The 22,700-nt window shown below is 44.8% G+C and overlaps 1 protein-coding gene across 1 annotated transcript in view; it reads left to right on the plus strand.

The window, feature by feature from the left end:
* UBE2O (ubiquitin conjugating enzyme E2 O) overlaps window positions 1-22,700 on the plus strand; it is a 62,146-nt gene that overhangs the window by 16,358 nt on the left and 23,088 nt on the right. The window contains exons 2-4 of the mRNA XM_032706586.1: window positions 16,285-16,344; window positions 21,421-21,531; window positions 22,207-22,304. Of these exons, the coding sequence (XP_032562477.1) occupies window positions 16,285-16,344; window positions 21,421-21,531; window positions 22,207-22,304 (269 nt within the window). The remainder of the gene's footprint in view (window positions 1-16,284; window positions 16,345-21,420; window positions 21,532-22,206; window positions 22,305-22,700) is intronic.

A 22,700-nucleotide genomic window follows, 5' to 3' on the forward strand; every position in this document is an offset into this window, starting at 1 on the left:
GGTGTGAGGCACCATTAAGTACCTGATAGGATAAAGGTAATGTTGCATCCGTGGCTCTCTGAGCTGGCACAGCGCTCCTGGGTAATGAGGAATGAATCCGAATGGATGAATTAAGTGGGATGGAAGCTGGCTCTGTGTGGGGAGGGAGGGGCTCTGTGTTCACTGCGTGACTCTGTTGCAAAGGCATGTGTTGTAATATGCAGACCACCTAATGCACACCTGATGAGGGGTGTATCCCAAAAACAATCTGACAGGAAGACAAGGAATGCCTGTCAACAGCGAGCCTAAGGCTGGTGGTTATGGTATGCAGATGTTCATGGCTGAGGACCTTTCACCAAGGATTCTACTGCATCAGGTGCTTTCTGGATTTTTGAGTTTAAAAACACAGTGGTCATTTCATATTCCTAGGAAAAGTGCCATTTCTGTGACATTGCCTGTATTTTTAACAGAGGTTTTAGTCTTGACAGTATCTTGAGTGCATGCATACTTGAGTATATGTGGAGTGTTCACCTTCCCATGGAGAAGTGCCATGTTCTTGGCATATAATTGTCCCCAGTTTAATGCACCTGGTTTCTCATAGGTACCATGTTCAGCCTCAGCACTGCTGCATTTCAGTGGCTGATGGCACAGTACCTTTGCATATGCACAACCTGCAAAGCTGGGGAACCTTTTCAAGTGGAAATCGCTGTTGTAAGCATAGGAGTGTCCTGGTAGTGCCTCGCCTGACTTGCTTTGTGCTGCTGCTGGAGTTTGCACACCCTGTTCAGGAGTCTGCCAGATCTGAGGAGTGTACACTGGCAGTTAATGAGTAGGGGCAGTTTTAAGGAAGAACTTAGTTTGTGTTTAATTAGGAATGACAGGCCATGTAATGCAGCCTAAGGCTTATCAACCCATGGATCCTTCCCAGAACATGGGGCTCAGCACCTTAGAGCAGTTCTGCTAATGTTGTTTGTGCTAATGCTGTTCAGTTCATGCCATGTGGCTTTTCAGCAACTCTGAAATCTGCTGTCCAGTCATTCCTTTCCTCAGTCAGAGGCCTGCAGCTCTGTCCCCCTTTCAAGGGTTTTTTCAGGACAGCCCTCACCATGGCATTTTGGCAGTGCTGCTCAAAGGCAGAGTTCAGTTAACCTTCATTTTGCTGGAATCAGGGAAGAGGAGAAGGAGGAAGAAGCCAGAGCACTGCTTCAACTATTGGGAGCAGAGCGCTGTCAATCATCTTGGGAGAGTATTTTTATAGTGTTTGCAAACCTGCTCTAGTCGTGTTTATGGCTCAATGTTTCACTGGGGTTGTGATGGACTGAAATCCCTCTATTATAGCTGAAGTCATTAAAGCAAAGAACGTGTTATGTATGTGGCACATAACAGAGCCTGATGTTAAAGCAAAATACCCACTTACCTGCTGCATATGTGCATAGCAATAGATCCTCAAAAATATAGCAATATATCCTCATTTTAGGAAGTAGGCATGAAGTGAGTTGCAGTTCCAGGAAATATGAGGCTCCCTGACAAGGATAACTGACTGGGTTTAAGAAGGTAAAATTTATTTTGCAGACAGCACTATTGATTAGTTGTTCACCAGACTGTTTATTCTTTGGTATGCAGATGCAAAGACATCCAGATATACAAAGCACACACTTGGAGTCATGCCACTGCAGGGACAGGGATCAGTGGCTTTGTAATGGATTAGCTGCATCATTTGTCCTTAGCATTTTTTCTTCTTGGTTAAGGTATTTGCTGTTAGTACAGGTGCAGTGCAAGACTTGCACCTGTGCTAGGATCTAGTGTGTTTCTTCTCTGAAAGGTGAATGTTTTCTTTAAAGGGGAAAAAAAATGCTTCTCACTGCCTGGCCATGTGTTCATTTGGAGGCAGAACTGCTGACTTGGGGCAAACAGACTTTTACTGCTTTTTGCTCATGCTGTCTCAAGTGAGCATTTATTCCTCTGAGGGCATCCTCAGCAGAGCTGCTTATATCCAGTCAGATTACACCTGAGAGAGTCCACAGAGGCAGTAAAGGTGCTTAAGATGAAAGACCTCAGCTCATCTCAGACCTTAGGCTGAGCTAGCACGTCTGAAGGAGGGGTGGGAAGGACAGGAGGGGAACAAATGCACTTTTATGAGTGTGCAACATTTGACAGAGATGCTGAGTCAGACGTGACATCCCCCAATGCTATTTTAGCATCTTCTCTAACCAGCTCTGCATTGAAATATCTTACAGGTAATCTTACTGTGTGATGTTTCTCACACTGGGCCAAGAGACTTAAATACATGTTCCCGTGTTCCTGCTGAAAGGGTACAAATTCAGAGAAGGCTTTTTAAAGAACCTGCTAGGAGCAGCTTCCTGATCTGTGTGCAGAGGTGAAGGATGCAGTAGTGCATCCCTTAAAACAGTTTTAAATTCCAGTTTGGAAAATTCTGAGGCTTTAGTATTTGACATTTGTGGGAAAATATTCAGCTCTGAGATGAGTTCTGTTAACAGTCAGTCTCCCCTTGCTTGCCTACAAGAGATGACCTTTTAGAAATGTTCTAGTGAAGGGGCCACTCCAGGTTTCTCTGAGATGCTCATCTTGTTAAAAATGGAAGATTTCACGGTTTCCTGGTTCGCCTAGAAGTATGTTACTCCCCTGGGGACTCTTCTGATGCTGAGTCTCCTAAACACCTAAGCCTTTCTTGAAAACTGGATTCGAGCATCTTGGGAAATACTTTTTTCCCAGTAATCTGTGATTGCTGTACAGCTGTTGGGCTGTAGAGCCTGTGCAGAGCAGAGGAGCATAAAGATGTTCTCCTGCAGCAAGTTTACTGTTGTCTGTGTGCTATGACTAGAAGAAAACCAGGCTAGGAAGGATTAATGGAGGTGGACAGGATTTTGCCCTTAAAACCTGTGTAGAGAGGCACTTAATAATCTGCCTTTAAGCAGGTTTAGAATGGGAACTGTGTGTACATCACACAAAACCAGGGAATGTCTGGCTTTATCACTCCTCTGGTTCCTGTGCCATTGCTGTGTTTACTTACACCAGTGGCTCAGTGAGTTCATGAGCCATCTCTAGATGTACTGTTTGGTTGTTCAGCTCCCAAGGAGGAGATGGGGAGAAAAGAAGATCCCTGAGCTATAACCTTGAATTACTGTCACATCAAGTATGCTGCTGAGTAACTGAATGGATACCTGCAGAGTAACCTGGGGAGGAGGGCAGTGTTTCCATGTGGATTTTGGATGTTCTGCTGGGCAAACTCTGTGTTGTCTCACTTCACTGGCATAAATCTGGAGAGCTTATGGTAAATGGTTTAGAAGTCAGCCTAGAAAACACCCAAAGGCAAAATGATATAGCAGTGTTGTTATGGTGGCATTGATGAGTTTTAAATATCCTGTTTGAAAGCTTTGTGCTCTGGCTGAGATGGGAAGGAAAATTCAGTCCACTAGACTTACCTGTGCAGTGAGGTTGAACCAAGGCTTTAGCTCTAGGGGTATTAAGACAGACTCTGCAGGGCTTTTATACTTCTGTCCCTATTGTATCATAACTGTCACCCATCCTGGTGAGATTTTCTCACATTTATTGAAGGGAATTGAAGGTTGGTAGCTTTTGTGTTATAGTGTGCACAAACAGGAGACAATGAATTAAACCTGCTGTGGCTGGGAGATGTTTTAGTCTTCCCCCAGCCGTTCTGCAGGTGGTGGATTCACCCCTCACAAAAAGGGGTCTTCACAGTGCAGGGGTTGCACAAATCCAGTCATTAAATAACTGGGCTTCTGTAGCCTGGTGTATGGATTAAGTAGGGGCTGCTCCTTCTTTTTGTAATGGCCAATACAGCATTTATGTATGGGGAGGATAATTGAAACTCTTTCAGTGAATAGAAAATGCAGCTGAGGTTTTTTGGGCAATGATGCAACTGTGCTGCATTGTCCCAGTAGCATTCACACACTCTTCTGCAGTGTGAGCTGGGGGAGTGGCTTTGCTGTTTATCAGAAATAAATGCATGTACAGGGTCCCCACACTGCCACTGAATTTTGGGTGGATTCTCTTTAGCATTCCAGAGGTTACTTGAACTGGGTGTAAAGGCTTTGATTATTTTTTTTTTAACCAATATGTGAGTTAACTGTGGATACAGCTGGCTCAGAAGGCGTGTTATTTAACAGGAAGCCTTTGCAGAATGTTTGCTCTACCTTGAAGCAACAAGCCTTGGCCAATGTGCCTCTTAAAGCAGCACCTTCACTCTGTGCCAGGAGGGACTGAGATGTGACCCCGACCTCTGCCCTGGCTCTGTCCCAACGAGGAGACAGTGCTACTGGTTTCCATGTCAGCTAAATTAGAGTGTCCCCAGGGTGCTCTTAATCACTAGCTGTGGAAACTACTCCCATAGCCAGCCTGAGCATCCTGTATTTCTCAGCTAAGCCAGCCAGGTCCTGATCTGCCTGTGGAATCCATTGCTCTGCCTCTTCTGCTTGGGCTCCAGGCAACCTGTCTGTCCGTGCAGCATTCCTCCTATGTAGCAGAGCACTAAAGCACTGCAGCGTGTTTGGGGAGTGTGTTCTGCATGTGAGATCAACCAGGAATATTTCTCCAGGGAGATGCTCTCATTTCAGAGCAGGCAGGAAACTCGGAGAAGGTTGAAGAGGGACCGGGCAACTCCATGCACTCACTGCTCAGGACTGACTTAGGAGTGTGGTATGACACAGCATTTGCTGTGCTTTCAGCTACAGCTGTTTATACATTGCTTTTCAGGGTTATTTTATCTCCTCTAGGAGATTCTTTACTTGATAAAATAATCTTGCTCAAATTTATTAGATTTGCTAAAGTTCCCAGACCTGGATGAGTGTTTTGGCTCTGTGATAATGCTCTACCTCTGGGTCCAAACATGGCTGAATGCAAGGGAATTTTTTCTTTAAAGTATGCCTGGATTCAGTCCTCTGAAGTAATTTGACCTACAGACTGGATTTGCATTGAATCTCATATGTGAACTAAAATGGGCACAGTAGGAATTTAAGGATAACAGGCTAATATCTTCCCTCTTTCCTAGGAGCAATTGTGAAACATTGCTGTCTGTGGGGGAAGGGACTCCTGTGAGGGTGGTATTGGAGGCTCTGGGTGAAAGAAAGGGAAAGAAGAGTGGGCTGTATTACACTAACCATCCTGTGTCAACCTCCTACGTTCGGGTGTCGCATGGCTGACATCCTATCAAAGAGCTCCGCCTGTGTCCAGAATTTTAAGCAGCTTTATAAATAGTGTTGCTCAAACTGCCTGTGTGTGCAGAGACTGTGAACGACTGGGGTAGACCAAAATATTATTGATGTAATTTTTGAACCAACCCAAAAATGGGAGCAAGAAAGAGTAGAAACCTGAAGTGTAGAAACACCCGTGGATTATCTTCTTCCTCTGCAGTGCCAAACATACATCTGGGGGGGGTCTGTTAGAGAGGCAGTGGCTGTGAGACTTGCAAGGCATGAATATGTGAATCTTGTTAAGGCATCTTAAACCATTCTTTCTCTCCTACTTGCCTGACGTCTTACTGCTTGCAGGTTATGCTGTGTCTGAATAATTGTGAACAATTAGAAGCTAATTTAAATGGCTGGTTTGTATTCGCAGCAGCAGCAAATGAGCTAACCAGCTGGAAAGCAGACACGGTGATTTTCTGTTGATGTGTTTCCCTCTTGTTGTTCCCTGGCAGTTTTTGCAAGGTGGATTTTTGCTGTGGGCTAATGAGGAGTTCCTCCTGCACGCTGTTGACTTGATTTACAAGGGGAGGGAGGGTGCTTTGTGCCCCAGCACAGTTACCACCAACCCAGCAGAGTCCAGTTGAGCTCAGCAAAAAAGCCCATCCTGACTTGCTCCAGAAATGGAGCAAAGGAATATTTTTCATGGATACACTCTTTACTCCTACTCCCAAAGACGTAGAAAGGTGAGGTGCACTTATTGTGCTTCAGGAGTGAAATGGTCAGCAACAGTCACACAGATTTCCTCACAGCATCCTTTTTATCTTCTGGAAAGGCAGATGGAGGTCTGAGCAGCCCCACTCTTCCCTCCAGACCTGGCAGTGTGCCCCAAATGCTGTTCAGAGTGGCGAGTGACTAATTTTTATGGCACTGGTACTGTCCAGATGGCATCCCCAGCACGGTCCAGCAAGAACCTGGAAAACCTGTTGCATAATTAACTCCCAAGGCAACAGTTTGAGGAATTCTTTTGCTCCAGGCAAAGGAAAGAGCTACTGGACAGACTATTTTTGCACACAAGGAGGAACAACTATTAATGGGCAAGCTGAAACAGTGGGCTGTTGGGCATCCCAGGAATCCAGACTGGTGGCTGAAATGGGCTTCTGCTCTTCCTGTCACGCTGTATGGTGTCAGCATCCAGGTGAGTTTTTCCTTAGGGGAGTCACTTCTAGCAGTCAAGTGTGTTTCCCTTAGACCTTATCAGATCCTGCCAAAAACCAGCATGACCATTGCTTTCACCCTGGAGGGTCAGGCATTCACCAAGGTCTCTGCAGCCATTCCCTTAGGTCCTGTTGGAACTGGGCATCTCTGGGCTCGGGGGTCTGTGGGGCTGCTCTGCTCCTCACAGCAGTTTTCTCTGGGATTGCTGGCTCTGGCCTGTGCTTCAGGTAAAGCTTTACTGACAGGTCTTGAGGCAGCCTGGTTGTGAGAAGTGCTGGCTGATGTACAGACCAAGTGTTGTCCATTTTTCTGCTTTCTGCTTCCCGCCAGCTTCTCCTGTGCCTGTAACTGCGGTCTCCTGTGGGTTTCTCAGGTAACAGTGCCATCTGGTGCTGGAGCACTGCTCTTGGTCAAGCTTTTCTCAAATTCTTGGGCAGAGGTAGTAGGGCAGTATGGCTATGAATCAGCCATCTTACTGTTGGGAGTGGGGTTGTCCTGTAATAATCCATACTTTTGGGACATTGCAGCTGGAGGAGATCCTTTAGGCCGACTTGTCTTTTGTATTTAACAACTCACATTCCCAGAACTGCTATACCCAGAAGAGTGGGTACACAAGGCAAGAACTATGAACACTGAGAAGGGAGATCGTATCTTTTACTATAAACTGCTGCTAAGGATTAAAATCCAGCATTTAGATTAAATCCTGTAACTGGGGACATCTTTGAAAGATTCCTCACAGGACTCTAAGTGACTTCTGAGTCACTAAATCTTTTCTTACAAGATCTTTCCATATTTTGTAGTCATAGTCACGTACTTTTAAACTTTACCCTTCCACATCTTTATACTAAGGATTATGTTCATGCTTTCTGAATTTTTTTTATTTTTTATTTTATTATTTTATCATTTTTATTTCCTCTAAGGTTTTGTAAACCTTTTTGCATGCACAGGGTTCACGTTGCACTCCCAGATGAAAGTCCTGGTTATTGATTTAAGGAAGTGAGGTATATGGAATGTAAACTTGTTTGAAAAACATCACTTGATGACAAGGTTGGACAAAGTCAAACTCCTCTGTAACTTTTCTTTAGGTATCAGGTTGTCTTTGCTGCTTTACCATTTCTTCAGACATCTAACCCAGGCTCACATGTGGGTTCTCCTTAGTAGTGTGTGGTGGTGCTCAGCATTTACACACGAGGTAGAGATGTGATACTGAGGATGCTGAAAAGCTGAGAGTTGCTGTTGTTTGTGCAGCTCTCCTTGTTCTACTTCTAGGATCCTCTTCTCTCCCAGCCACGCTGCTGCCTCTTCTGGGAAATGCTTCCAAACATACTTCTTTTCCTTTAAATAATAACCCAGTAACCTTCCTGTTGTCTTATCTTTCTTCCCTTGAATTATTGCCTTGTACTTTGTTTTCAGAGTGGTGCATTCACCAGGCCAGGGAATCTTTGTAGTGTTTTCCAAAATGTCATGTAAATTTGCAGAGCCACAGAAGTGATCTGTTGCCAGTATAATAAATAATATTTGACAGTCTTGGACAAGGGAGGTCCCAGTAAAAAATTTACTTTGGCTGAGCAAAAGATTTCTGTTAAAGCCAGATCCCACTGCTCCAAAGCACAGCATTTACCTATGTTATAATTAAACTGAATTTTTGTTTCATCCAATGGTTTGTTCGGACTTTAGCTAAAAATCCACTTCTTGAAAAGGGAAAGTAGAGCCTTTCAGAGCCTTTCTGCCAGGAGGCATAAAGGTATATTTGTTGGGAGGAGGGCAAGATCCTGTATCATTTGGCTGTGACTAAAGCACCTGAACTGTGCTGTAGAAGGAGTTTTGTACTGCCACCAAAAAGACTTTATTACCCAAAAGTAATGTGGAGGATAAAAATAAAAAAACCCACAATAGGTTTGGTGGTCAGAAGTATGGACAGAGACAAAAGTATCTACAAGTCCATTGCAGGTAGATGTGAAAATAGGGTAGGCTCAAGGGAGCTTCAGCCTGAAGTTTGGAGGAATGCAACTGAGCAGCACAACTTCAGGTTTCTGTGTCTCCATAATATGTCATAAAGACAAATTGCAGAGCTGTCAGTTTGTCTTAAGAGAGCTGCAGGTCCCCAGGGAGGCTTTTGCAGCATTGGGAGATTATCAGAACTAATGACACAGCTGGATTTTGGAGCTGCCTGTGTTACAAGCCTTCCCTCGGTGTTCAGAGGGAACAGCGACGTGGAGCTGGTGATTTGGTTCTGGGTTTTGCAGGTTGCCTGGTCTCCTGTGGGTGTTGTAGAGGCTTCTCTGCTGCCTTCCACACATTCACCTGCCTGGTGTTTCCTCAGTGACTCTACATGATCACAGGTGCTGCCTAACTCAGCCAGTCCTGTGTACAGCTGCTGTGTAATTTGATAAAAAAATCACATCCCCTTAGTACAGGGTTTTTAGAGCTTTGTAGACATTCAACTGTTGACAGGGAAGTGTATTTTAGAGCAATGTATGGTGGCCTGGGGCTGGAAACTGCTGTGTTCATCCCTACCACTGGTGAGATCCTCGTGAGCTAATCAGGAAATTCTACTTTAGGTCGTGCCTTTTTCTTGTTTTCTGGAAAAATGTCGTGTCCAAACTGTACAATCAATCCACAACAGTTTGCAGGTAGCAGGAGCTACTTGGGCTTGGCTTAGTGGTGAATCTTAGTTTGTACTGGTGTGAATGTGCTGAATGTTGGATGATTGGCAGATTCAGGGCTGCTGATTGCATGAACAAAAGAATTGTAATATGTGATCAGGTGACTGCCTGCAGGTAGTGCTGCTGTGATGCAAAGCTGTCTTGGTTTCATCTTAGCCCCTGTGAAGTGTTTTAAAGCATTTATTTCAGTTTGGAGGAGCATTTTAGCACACCCCTGCCTACCTCTGTTCTGTTCTTCCTGCTCCTGCAGTTAATCATCAACCTGACCTTTCACAGAGGGGTGTTTTGCACTGCCCAGAGCAGCCTCATGAACAAGCTTTTGGACTCTTGCACTGAATATAGGAAACAAAGATCCTGCTCTCTGTCCTTCCCCCCCTTTGACCAATCCAAATGGGAGCTGCGTGTTCCTGAACCACTAAAGGTTTTTGAGAATTTGTTCGATACAAGTTATGTGGAACAATTTGTTTTAGTCTCCTGATGCAATTTCTAAGTAACTCTAATTTTCTCCTTTTGTGGTTCTTTGAGTGCTTTGAGATGACAAGCAATATCATGATATTATGAAAATGCAGAATGATCTTAAAGCAAAATAGCTAAAAACCTAAAGGCATCTACAGGTTGCCCAGAGAAGCTGTGGCTGCCCCATCCCTGGAAGTGTTCAAGTCTAGGTTGGACAGGGCTTGGAGTAATCTGGTCTAGTGGAAGGTGTCCCTGCCCATGGCAGGGGGGTTGGCCTGGATGATCTCTTAAGGTTGTTTCCAAGCCAGACTATTCTATGATGATAATTCAGTGATCTAAAGGCATTAGTTACGTGGCAGAGCAGTGACTAGTTCTGTTTTACATTGGTGTTGGAAGCCATGTGCCACTCTGACATCTACTACTTGAGCAGGCAGAAGCCTAGACCTTGTCCTGGAAGGGTGTAATTCTTCTGTAAGTAATGCAGGGAGTCTCTACAACCTCCTGTTCAAACAGATTTTGAACTTTTTGTCTGGAGGACCCACAGACTACTTGGCTTGCCATGTAGGAGTAGCCAGGAGCTGTCACAAGCAGAACTTGTGTGCCAGTGGGTGCAGAAAATTTCTTTTCATAGTTTTGCAGCTGCATCCCTCAAGGGTTGTTTTTAAAACCCTCTGTATTGTGTAGCTCATTGTTCAGCTGTTCTGGGTAGTAGAGCTTTGGTTCTCAGGAGTCTTAAGTTTCTAGTAGTCTTTCTGATGCCCCATTCTCCCATCTTTGTTCCCCATAAAAACCCAGCGTGATTGGAAACTTCCAGTTGTTAGAAGTGAAGCAACATGTGCCACTTTAAATGTCACAGTGTGAATTAAATCTGAGATTCCATGGGATTCTGTACTTTTGCTTTATCCTCCTCCTGCTTTTTAGGCTGTTAATGTGCAGTGCAATATGATCAATGTAACACAAGTCTTTCATGGGAAGTGAACTCTGGATGTGGAACATATTTTTCCAAGAGTAGTATGTGATGCCACTGGTAATGTGTTGATACTGAAATGATATTAAAAATATCTTGGCTTCAGATCTTCCGGGTCTTTGAATTTCTGAACCTTTGTCATCTAACTCAATGTATCCATGCTATATTTGGACTACTGACTTGCTTTTTTAGACACCGCATTTAGATTTAAAATAAAAACAGCTTGTGTTGATTGCTACACTACTGTTTTAGCTGAAGTAAATTTGGGAGTGTAAAATAATAATAATTGGGGGATGCTGGGTTGGGTTGGCTGCTGCCAGCTGTGCTCCCTCCTGTCCACTTCCAAGAGCATCCATCCCACAACTGCTGTGGAGCTGCTTTGTCTTCTCTTAGTGCCTGAGACTGGAGCTGGTGGTGTCCAGGAGCTGCTGCACGTAGTGAGGAAGTTTCCCTCAACCTCCAGTAAGAGCCCTGCAGTGATCCCAGTCACAAACCAGTGCTGTCTGGTGTAGTTTTCCAAGTCACAGCTTCACCGTTGCAGAGAAGGACCCAATTGCTGTCAGGTTTAGAAACCAGGAGGGGAAATATGGCACATCATGTCCTGCTTCAGGTGGCACCTGAGGTGCTGAGACACTGGCCAGGTCATTCAAAATGCCCATGAGGAGCCTGTCTGGCAGCTGAATTAAGCAAGGTGGTATCTTTTCCCAGCACCAGGCCCTTGGATTTAACTTTAACTGGTTCTGAGGTGTGTCCTGGGGTTTGGAGAGCTCTTCAATGCCTTGTTACCTGTTGCTGCAGTAGCTGCTTTTCCTGTGGTTTTTCTTTTATCTTGTGAGCACCGATGTTACAAGTTTCCATGGCAACTTCCAAGCTACCACTTAGGTGCTGTCCCTTCAAAACAAAAACACTAATATGGGGGTTGTAGGACGCTGGCAGTCAGAGTTGATGATCTTGAGGGTTGTCCTAGGGAGGATATAAATTTTTAACTCCAGAACAGATTTGGACACTGACTTGCCAGGAGCACTTTCCAGTGCAGTTTAAAAAAACCTCAATATGCGTGAGTCTGAAATCCTAACTGTTAATGTTGGACAGAAAAGGGATATCTAGTTCATCTCTCCTCCATCACAACATTTGTCCCTTGTCACAAAAAGATGAGTGTGATAGGTTTTCTGTGTATAAAACCTTGGCTTGACTAAAAAGGAGGCCACAAAATAGTAATACATCCCAAAGGCATTTTGGATGAGAACTCACCATCCCTATTACAAAACAACATTTATAAAACTGCAAGTAATTTCTTTTTTACTTTTTTGCTTACTAAATGTAGGAGCAGAGTCTGGGAAAAAGTGGTTTAAATTAGATCAGTTACACAAGATAAGTATGAAGGGCGTGCTGGGAGGTGCCGGATGAACAAGTAGCCCAAACTGAGTAGTGGTGTCAGCTCTGTGCTGGTCAAAGTTAAGTGCAGTGCCACATCTGCACACCTTTTAAATCCCTGCAGGGAAGGGGACTCCACCACTGCCCTGGGCAGCCTGTTCCAATGCTTGACAGCCCTTTTGGTGAAGAATTTTTTCCTAATACCCAATCTAAGCCTCTGGCATAATGTGAGGCTGTTTCCTCTTGTCCTACCAGTTGTTGCTCAGGAGAAGAGACTGGCCTCCACTTGTTACAAACTCCTTTCAGATAGTTGAGAGTGATAAGGTCCCCCCTCAGCCTCCTCAGCTCCCTCAGCTGCTCCTCAGAGCACTTGTGCCCCAGACATCTGAGACAGCTCTGACCGAGCGTGAACTTTAACAATTTGAGTTGCCATTGGCAAGTTTCGTACTGGATCAGGTGTCCTGTTCCAGAGCCAAGGTGGACTCTATTGACGGGCAGCTGAGCAGAAATGCAGCTGTAAAACCATGGCTGATCCAGGTGAAAGGTGTGCTCCCAAATCCATGTGTAGCTGGGAGTAGAAGATAAGGACCTGTGATCTGAAACTCAGCCTTGGGTGGTGATGAGTCCCAGTGCCAAGGTCTCCTGTCCTTCCTGATGTCCAGGTGTGGGTTAAATTTGCAACACAGCATAGTCAGCTCCTCTGAAGGCAGGTGAGGGAACCTGTGCAAAAAGTGTGTCCATGTTTGACATTGAACAACCAGGGACTGCGTGTCGATGCTTTCGGGTTCCCTTCTGTGTTTAAACTTGTCCCCAGCTTCTGTTCTTGGGATGTTTGGAGCAGGGGATGGCTTATCTGTAATTACTGTGACATCCTGTGACAACATTGCCTACTTGGAGCAAAACCAAAATACTATTTGCAGGCAGAATTACCTTTTATTTCTCCAAATGTAAAATGTCAAGACTTCAGCCCCGTGCAGAAAGGAAACTGTGTGGGAATAGGAAAGGAAGGGGTGTGCTGGCAGAAGGCATGAGTGCATTGTCCTTTGTTGGATAAAACATCTGGGTGGATGGTGACACTGGTTGCTGGAGAGGAAAATTTGCCTTGTGTCTCCCATTTGTTTTATGGAGTTCAGAGATTAAACCCAGAGAGTTACAGGGGGAGTTTAGCCCACCCCTGCTGTTTACACCTCACTGCCAAATTGTTTGTTAAAGCAAGGATCCAGTTTTCTGTCACAGACATACCTCCCAACCTCTGCTGTTAATTTAAAGAAACAAAAAACCCAACCCACAAAAGGTTTTACTTCAAATGACAAGTTGGTGATAAGAAATTAGGCAAAGGATTTGAAGCAGAAAGTTCCCAAGACTTCCTGAGTTAATGCTCAGCAGAAATGTCTGTCCTCTCCCAGTCTGCCCAGTTCCAGGTGCGAGCTGTGATGGCTCCCTTATGAATTTGAGGTGAGATGACTCAGCTTAGAAGGGGACATGCTCCTGTTGGTGCTTGTTCTCTATGCAAAAAATCAGAATTTGTGTAGCCCTCCTGCTGTGTGTGGTTTGAGAGCATCATCAACCCTGGTGAAGTATCAGATGTTTTCCAGAGTGCAGCTTTTGATGAGTAGGTTAGCTGTGGAGCTCAGGCACTGATTCAGTGCTGAGCACCAAGAGAACATCTGGATTGGGAAGGAAATAATCAGGGGCCAGAGCTATTCTGCCACTTCTTTCTGCAACTGAGGCACTGAGGAACAGAACTGACCCCAGATTGGGTGGGTAGATGTCATCCCTTTTCACCTGCATGAAATGTGTGTGCAGGAATGAATGTCTTTGGTTTATCTGATTTAACGTAGATAATAGTGAACTTATTTTTTAAAAAGGCAACACAAAACACATCCTGCATTTGAGGAGGGTACTGAGCCCAGCTTGGCATACAGGAGTGTAGGACTCCTGAGGGCATCTCTGGGAAACTTGTATTTCTCAGTTTTTGGGCTGTTCCTGCAGCACGTGTGGAGCATAAAACCAGTCGTGTTAGTCCTGACTTCCACAGAGGTAAATACAGCAACTGAGCTGTGAGGACCTGTTTTAAATGTGCTTTTCCAACAGAGTTCCCTCACTGCTGAGGGAGGGGGTTGTCTGTCCATCAATGATTGAATTGCTCTGGGTATAACAGTGGAGAGGAGTAATGACTGAACTGTTGTTCATTCCAGCTTCCTCTAGTTGGGTTTCTTGGGGGTTTTCACAGTCTTTGTTCAGTGGCAGACCTGTGAAGTATTTATTGTTTATGCTGGCATTCTGCCTACTCCTTGGCTTGCTTATCTTAGTAACTGAGGCAGGTGGGTCTGGCATATGAAGCTGAAAATAGTTGTGCTACCTTAAGAGAGACCTGAAAATAGTTTAAATATAGTCTGTACTGAGAAGGTTTTATGTCTTGCCTTGGGAAGTATTTGTGTGATGATATTCTTGAGGAAGGATCAGAAAATGGGAATGCTACTCATTTACAACTTCTGATTTAGCAGTGTTGACTAAAACACAGATATTGCTGCTGCTGCTGGGTAGCATCAGATCATCTTGATAGTCTGGGTTCTTCAGATGCTGTATCATAGGGAATGGAGCACTGTGGCTCAGTGATATGTTGAAACATAATTCATCAACTTAAACCCTAATGCATGTTGAAAGTATCATCATACACTTGGTGCTCTGCAGTGAGAGAACTTCAGTTACAACACCCAAACTGCTGCTCATGCTTGAATACTTACTGGAATGTGAATGTTGCAGCCTAACTCTGGATGTTAAGAGGCTGCCTGTGGAGTACTTACTTTAACAAATAATTTTAGAAAGCTGTATAAAAATTGATGTCTATCTATATACCCCATGGGATGTGGGAGGCAATGAAATCACTTCAGCAGTCTGGAAATGGGCTGTGGGCTTCAGGTTTCCCACTCCAGTGTGGTTCTGACTCCAGAAGTTGGGTCTAAAAGCCTGGCTGGCTTTCTTCCCCTCTTACTGAAACACACAATCAAGAAGATGATAAATATTCAGGTACTTTGGTTTGATTCCGGATCCTGTCCTTGGATTCTAGATTTATGCCTAGTTTAGTAAAACAGGCTGTAAGCCAGGGAATGGGGTGGAATGAAATGCTGACAAAGCACAGTGGATTTAGGGCTGGAGATGAACAAGGCAAAGCCACAAATGCAGCAGTAGTGACGAGGTGGACTCTGAAAGTGAGATGTGAAAGAGCCTCTGTCCCTGATGCTGAGTTCATGTGGTGCTTCCCAAAGCACGTGGTGTGTAATCAGTGTGTCTGCAGGGCTCACTCAGAGTGAGGTACCAATGCAAATATCATCTTGACCACTGAAATGCAGATGAGATTTCTCCCTCTTCAACAGCAGGAAATTTTAGCTGAGTTAGTGGGAGGCTGAGCAAGCCTGAAATTGGAGTTTGGTCTTGTGGCCTCCCTGTTAGTACCCTGGGGATGTTACACCTCTTGTAGTGTTTTAGTGTATTGGATTGCAACTGCAGTTTGTAGGTTTGAGCTTGTTGAAAACAGTAATGAAATAGCTTTCAAGTAGTCATTGAGATAGCTGAAATAGCTGGATGAAGGGCCACTTTTGGAAGGACATCACTTGGTTAATCACTGGAGATTCATCAAGTGATACTTCCCTTTCCAGTAACGACTCCTGGTGCCCACAACTCTGCGTGAGCTGATGTAGAGTATATAAGGATGGTCCAGCCACATCTTTTATTGCCAGCATGAGCTCTTTGCCAACAAGTGCTTTAGCAGGAGCTGGAATGAGCAGTGCTTTGACTTAATCCATGCTCTTATTGATGTTTTGTGTTACCTGCATGGACCCGAGAGCTTTTAAGTGCAGCAGCAGCCATTTCTTTTCCTTATTTTTTTTCAAGGCAAGTGCTTGCTGCAGTGAATTTGTCACCTATTCCCCTGCCAGCTAAGACTGTACAGTACCTTACCTTGGTTAAAATGTTCCAGGCCAGACAGGATTTCCACAGATATTTGGGGGTATCTTGGGTGAAAAGCGTGTGGGGTGAGACAGAACTGTGGTGTGATGTGCTCCTTCATGTGTCTTCTGTCTTCTCTAGTACATAGACTGGATGTGGGTAGGAAATAATGCGTCGTGCAGATGGAGGAAGGGGGGAGAGGGAGACTTGAGGTGAAGAATGAGTCAATGTCTGCACCCTTTTTAGGTATCTGCTGACTTAGAGCACAGTCGTGGATGGATCACCTGGTTGCTGTATTTCGGATCTGTCAGCTGGATTTTGTGAATGTGCCAAGGGAGTTTACTGTGTGTATGGAAGTGCCTTGGCATCCTCTGCTGAAAACCTCCTCAGTCCAGAGGGTTGGGACACTGTGCATTTATATTTGTCATGTTATTTGTATATTCTCATGTTATTTCTGACTAAGAATCATCTGGGGTCACTAAAGTCAGTCTCTCTCTGTCTCTCTCCTTAGCTGAAGCTTGAAGATCGCTCTGTGGTCCCTCGAGATGTGGTCAGACACATGAGCTCCAGCGTAAGTGCTTTTTTCCTTTGCCCCTTTTTGATTGTGATACTGTTGCATGGATTTCTAGGACTTGCCAAATTGCCTGAATGGAGCAGTAATGCTTTGAGCATGTTCTATTTTTAGAGTGCTGGATAGACCTAGCTGCATCCAGTGAAAATGAAGTGCTGCTAAGGCTGCTGCAAGAGGTCTCCTGGGCAAGCAAGCCTGGTAATGGTCAGGGAATGAGACAAGAAACCTGATTATTCTGCCATCCTTAAAGTTTTAAATTAGTCCATTCTGAGATGTGGGGTCTGTGGACCTGCTCTCCCTGACTAACAGGCTGGAGTGGAGGCAAATCCCTGTACCACTGCTTGCCTTTGCCTTTTGGTGTGCTCTGGTAGAGAATTTGGAGGGAATATTTTCAGAGAAACCTCTCAATTTACAGTGAGCAGCATCTTGTCCAGTTTCTCCCAGAAATGCAGCAAATCCCAACACTGCTGGAGCATCCAACACAGCTAGGTTGACAGAAAGCAAGCTGGTTCTTAATCAGCAGCTGATAATCGTTCCCTTTCCTCTTTATGGAGATTATTCTATGTCCCAGTCACTCTGTTCCAGTTGTGCAGCAGTTGTGCTTATCAGAGATGTGTGGATTTGGGTTTTGTGTAGGAAATGCTGGGGAGATTGTTGAGTATGGATTATCAGATGGGATGTGCTCTCTTTAGGGGCTGAGCTGGGTTGGCAGTTTCTTGCTGTGGCTCCCAGCTAACCTATAACCCCGAGCCATATGGGCTGCCATGTGCTTGCCTCTCTTCTCTTGACTTGCTTCCAGCAATGTGGCTACCAAGGCTGTGATGAAGGAGGCAGCTGGCCACTAACTGCTGCAGTGGCACCACATGGTGTGCAGCCTGGTGCAGGGGTGGGGAAGGCCATTCTCTGAACTTGGGTGCCTTGTTTTTTTTCTTTATTAAAAAGTCTTTTTTTCTCAATTAATAAAAATAAACCCACCCCTTTTTCGCAGAATATTTCAGGGAGTGAAAAAAGGGAAGGAAGAATTTGAGGGGTAATTTGAAACTTTCTGAAACAAAATATTTCCTTAGGAAACTTAGTGGTTGTTTGAAATGGAAAATTGGAGTCTACATACCTTACTAAAACTGCAATATTTTAATCCAAAACAATGAACAGGTAGAAAATGGAAATATCAGCTGTTCACACTGTTGTACCTGGCACAGCTGGAGTCTGCAATATATTCTTCTTGCTCAGAGGGATACTTTGAGTCCTGTCTCTCAACTGTTTGTTCTCCAGTGCTTTTTAAAGTCATTTTAAGCTTTCAGGACAGCAGGTTGTTCTCCTGTTGGCAAACATGGATGTGCTGCTTTTGTTTGCAATTTCCGTACTCATTTGAGCAGAAATTGGCTCCCCAGGCTTGCTGCATGTGTTTTGGTAGATACATACCCAGCAGTTGTCTTGCACACTCATTTATTGTCTGTTTGCATGTTTAAATAATGGCATTTGCTTGACCATTTGTACCAGTGGCCCATAACTTCATTTTTTTTTTTAATTGATGGAATGGTGAGGTTATAACTCAACTTCTTCCTTCTATGAAAAAGCATAACAAGTCTGAAGACGCCTTATACTTCATCTTCTCAGATGTTTTAAATGTCAATGGTAAATTAAACAGTAAACTCCTTTTATCCCAAAGAAAACCTTCACTTGCTAACCAGATATATTCCAAAAATTACAGCAGCATTTAAAATAGAAAACCTGCAAGTGTCAGCGTGCCAAATTCAGGATGTGGGATGGTTGCCCTGCACCAGTTGGCCTGGCAAATGCACAGTGTGGAACTTATTCTGTATTCACCACACTCTCTTAGGGCTCGTTTTTAACCTTGAACGGGAAGGACTCGAAATCCTCTGTTCCTCAAGAGAGGAGAGCTGACTCAAATTCATGTCCTTCTCATCGAGCACTGAGTGTGGGGAAAGACTGCTTCAGGGGGAAATGCATAAAATGAGATCATTTTCACTGAATGCACTTGGGCCTCTAAATCTAATGCAGCTGAATGAGAGGCAGTAAAAGTGGTGGTGTTCATTTTTCCAGGTGATAGCTAATTTGGGGGAAAGATTAGAAGTAGGTCTGTAATCTGTCAGATATCTGGATTTTGTTGCCTCAAAGGATGCTGGGCTATGCTGTCCCTCTTAAATGAAGGAATAAGGGTGGAGTGAAGATCCTCTTATTAGAAAAGAGAGTACTGAGGGAAAGAGTAGAAGGATGGGAGGTAGAAGATGTGAGACTGAAGCCTGTGGTTGCAGAGATGCTGCTCTTAGATGAGATTTTGCTAGTCTGCCTTAAGGCCTTGTCTCTGATGGGGAAGGAATCCATCCACTGCTTAAATACACAGTATCTCCAGTGTGGTACATACTGTTGGGGTACCAGGAGAAGCAGGAGGAAGGTCTAGGGAATGCATTTAGTTCTGGAGTGAGTGGGGCTTGAACCCATCAGCTCTCCTAATGCAGTTCAGTCACCTCCCTTTTCCAGTTCTGCTCTCGGGGTTGATAGAAATTGGTTTTTGTAACAGAATTGTGAAATGTCAGCTCGTTTCATTTGGCCCCTCCTTTGATGGGATCATCTAGTGAAAGGGTGGGTGTGTTTGAGCAGGCTGGTGCAGAGCTGTGCCCCGGCTGTAGACCAGAGGATGAGATGAGTTGGCGGTGTCTCTCTGGGACTGCATTGCTGAGCACTGCTATAATCCCAGAGTGATTCAGCAGAACCCCTCAGCCTGCAAATCTGCCTCCCCTGTCACAGGCTAAGGTTTCATGTGACAGTGAAATAAATAAACTCATAATAAAGGCAGATTCAGAGGTAGGTGAGGGAAGAGAGCTGTAACTCAACAGCCCTGTAGCTCCAGGGCCTGCTCATACATTGATCTCTGCTTTTTTAACCACAGACAGGGCTCTACCCTTGCTCAAGCATTTTACAACTGGAAGGAGGAGCAAGCTGAGCTAAACCTGGTGCTGTTGTCCATGATTAATAACACCCAAGTGTGTTAGGTGGGAGGCTAACTTTAGGGTTGTACAGGTACCTTTTCCATGGGGAAACTCACTCAGAGAATGGGCAGGGGGTGTTGGTGTGCATCAGTCCTGGTTTTTATTGCTTGTTATTCTTTCATCATCCATAAAAGAGGGAGTTTAGGCTGAGAGAGAAGATGATCCACAAACAGCACAGGTGTTGGATTGTACCATGTCTCAGAGCTGCTGTCATGTTGGCTGCTGATAAAGGAAAAAATAATTCTGAAATGTGCAGTGTTAGGGCAAAAAATTTGTTTCTTGGGGGTTTTTTTAGTTCTGATTACTAAGCAATCTAAAACACAGGACCTGAACTGTAAAAGCACCAGCGGAGGGTGGACTGGGCATACTTAATTTAGCTTAATCTGGAGGGCAGGGGGCTGTGCTGTAGCCTGCAGAAGCTGTGGGTGTGTTGAGCATGTGCCACTCCTGAGCAGGCTTCACTCATCCTATAGCTCAAATCACTCTGGCAGCAGTTGTTGTGAACCTGAGGTAGTTGTGGCCAGCCCTTTTCAGGTGAAAGTTATGGTACAGCTCTGCAGGGCCCTTCCCTGGCAGCCTGTGGTGGCAGGAGGCTGCCTTAGGCTCAGCTATGGCCTGTCATTGTGGAGCTGTAGCTGAGAAAGGCTCCCTTTACTTCCCAACCTTTCTGGAAAGAAATGTGGAGCAGCTGGAGGGAATGAGCCCCTGCTGCTTTGGGGTCTGCCAGCCTGGCTCTCCCAGCCCTCCTGGCTGTGCTGGCACAGCTCTGGATGGGCTCTGTGTGGGGCAGTTCCCACTCTCCTCATCACTGCTGCCTTGGGAGCAGGGGCTGTGGAGCACAGGGCTGGTGTGGTGTGAGGAGAGGACTCGCAGCAGGCAGGTGGAAAGCAAGGCAGCCAAAAGGGCTGAACAATCTGCCTAGGAATTATCCTGGACCATGGGGTATCTTTGCTCTACCAGTCCTCAAGATGAGACTGAATGAGTTGAGCACCAGCAAACTCCTGAAGTCCCACAAGGGCTGCCCAGGGCTCTGAGTGAAAGCCTTGAGTAAACATTTCATGTGCTACAAAGAGCAGCGTGTTTATAAGTGGGCTGAGCAAACAAATCCACTTCTCACAGGGTATAAGCCCTTTGGGTGTTGTGCTCAAGTCCTTCTGGAGCAGAGACCTTGATGTTTGGGATAAGGACAGCTTCAGAAGTTGCTGATCTCAGGGCATTTGTCATGCTGGCCGTCAGTCAGCTTTTATAATGGACTTGTGGTCTTTAATAAATAAGAATATCGATTGTCCCAGCTGTCAGGAGGCCGGGGCAGCTGCTGTGTGTGAGTGTTTGGGTTAACAGCCCTTCCTTGCAGGCCCCCACCATATGTGGGCAATGTTCACGTCGTGTGCTCCCTGCCAAACTATCCCCAGAAGGATCCTGACAGCATGCATTATTTTCCTGGGGACAAAAATGATTAAAACTTTTTTAAAAAGTGAGGGAGATAATGACAGACCATCTCTTAATTGGGCCAACTGTAAATGATCTGTCTGGAAACCTTAAATCTCACTAAAGGTGCCAGATTTATATTTTTTCAGTAGGACAGAAAATGAAGACCGTTTATAACCTCCCGCAAAATTATATGAGATAAAGTCACAGTAGCTTTCAAGAATATTTTGTTCCTGATCTACCACTGCCTTTGCTGACTCAAGGATGGTCCTGTGGAGCTGCAGAGATCCACTCAGTTGAACAGACCAAGGAGCCAGGCAGATTTTAAAGGCAGTAAATACTCATCACCCGACATAGTGTGGTCTTATTTGACCAGATACAGGAGTGTCTGTCCTCCTGCTTTGACAGCCATTGCAGATTCTAACTGGGAATAAAACAGTACAGGTCTGTAATAGTGAACTCACTTTCAGAGCTGTCTCAGTGTCATGTGAAATGCCTCTGCAGAACAAGGTCTGAAGGGTAAAGAGGGGGTTTAGCCTTAAAATTTACTTGTCTCTGCATTTATGACTTGTACATGTACCTGTGTATGTAGGACCTCCCCTTGATGATAAACCCTTTTTCTCTTTTGTGTTTTTAGGACAGTCAATGTGGAACTGTAATTGATGTCAACATAGAGTGTGCTGTGAAGCTGGTAGGAACCAACTGCATCCTTTACCCTGTCAACAGCAAAGACCTGCAACATATCTGGGTGAGAACACAGCCAAAGTACATGTGGGAGCCAGATCTGGGTGATTTGGAGGGATGCTGCTGTACTTGAAGTCACTCTTGAAGGCAAAGCATCCATATTGTGCATCTGCAGTTTGGTTTTATTTTAAATTTGCTGCAAGCATCCTCCCTGGAAGAAGATGGTGCAACATCTCCTCATTTCTCCATCTGTTCTGTGTTTCTGATCACATTGCTGAGACCAAATTGTGTTGAAGGGCTGGACTGGCATTAAATTGTGTGAGAACTCCTGTGCTGAGATGGGCTGGTGTGACAACCTGACTGGGGCAGCCCGTGGCAGTGGCCCAGAGCTGATGAGCTGCAGTATCATTACTGCTTAAACAGGCTATAAAAATGCTGAGATGAGTCCAGCATCTTTCTGTTAAGCTGGAACAGTCTCAAACATATTTGGTTTTCTCTTGAGTGGGTAGGTGATTTCCAGAGACCAGGTGGAATAGGATTTCATCATTCTTTTTCCTCTGAAATAAAGGTAATTTGGGAGTGAAGAGCAGGAGTGTCACAACCCTTCTGAATTCGTAGCCTGTGGGAAGACAGTGGGATATGAGCTCCTCTGGGATGGAAAATTAGTCTCAGTGATAAAAATTAGCTCCAAGTACAAGGGTTGATATTTATAGTGTTTTGTTTCCTGTTTTCATCCCAGCCTTTCATGTATGGTGACTACATAGCCTATGACTGCTGGTTGGGCAAGGTCTATGATTTGAAGAACCAGGTCATCCTCAAGCTGTCCAATGGAGCCAGGTACTTCTCTCATTTCTGTGGAAGACTGTCCCCCTGGCTTTCACAATCCTGATCTATTTTATGAGATCTAGAAGCAGCTTGGGCTTTATTCATATGCTGATAACTTATCTGTTTGCATAATCATTGGATGTAGAGTAACAGAATACATCTTTCTCTGAAAACATTGAGATTCGTTGGTCACCCTCTATAAAGGGTGTTCTCTGAGAGGTGACAGTTTTGTTCAATTCCAGCAGATCACTGCTCCAGAACTAAAGCACATTGGTCTTTAAACTGTGCTTCTCCTCTGCAGAAGTAACCATTTAAGATGAGTGGTTATTCCAGACCTTCTCTCAGTGGGAGAGCATAATTTCACTGAGATGCAGAGAGAATTCTTACCTTAAAAAAGGGTCTATGAAA

Source organism: Chiroxiphia lanceolata, chromosome 19, assembly GCF_009829145.1.
Source record: "Chiroxiphia lanceolata isolate bChiLan1 chromosome 19, bChiLan1.pri, whole genome shotgun sequence".
NCBI lineage: Eukaryota > Metazoa > Chordata > Aves > Passeriformes > Pipridae > Chiroxiphia > Chiroxiphia lanceolata.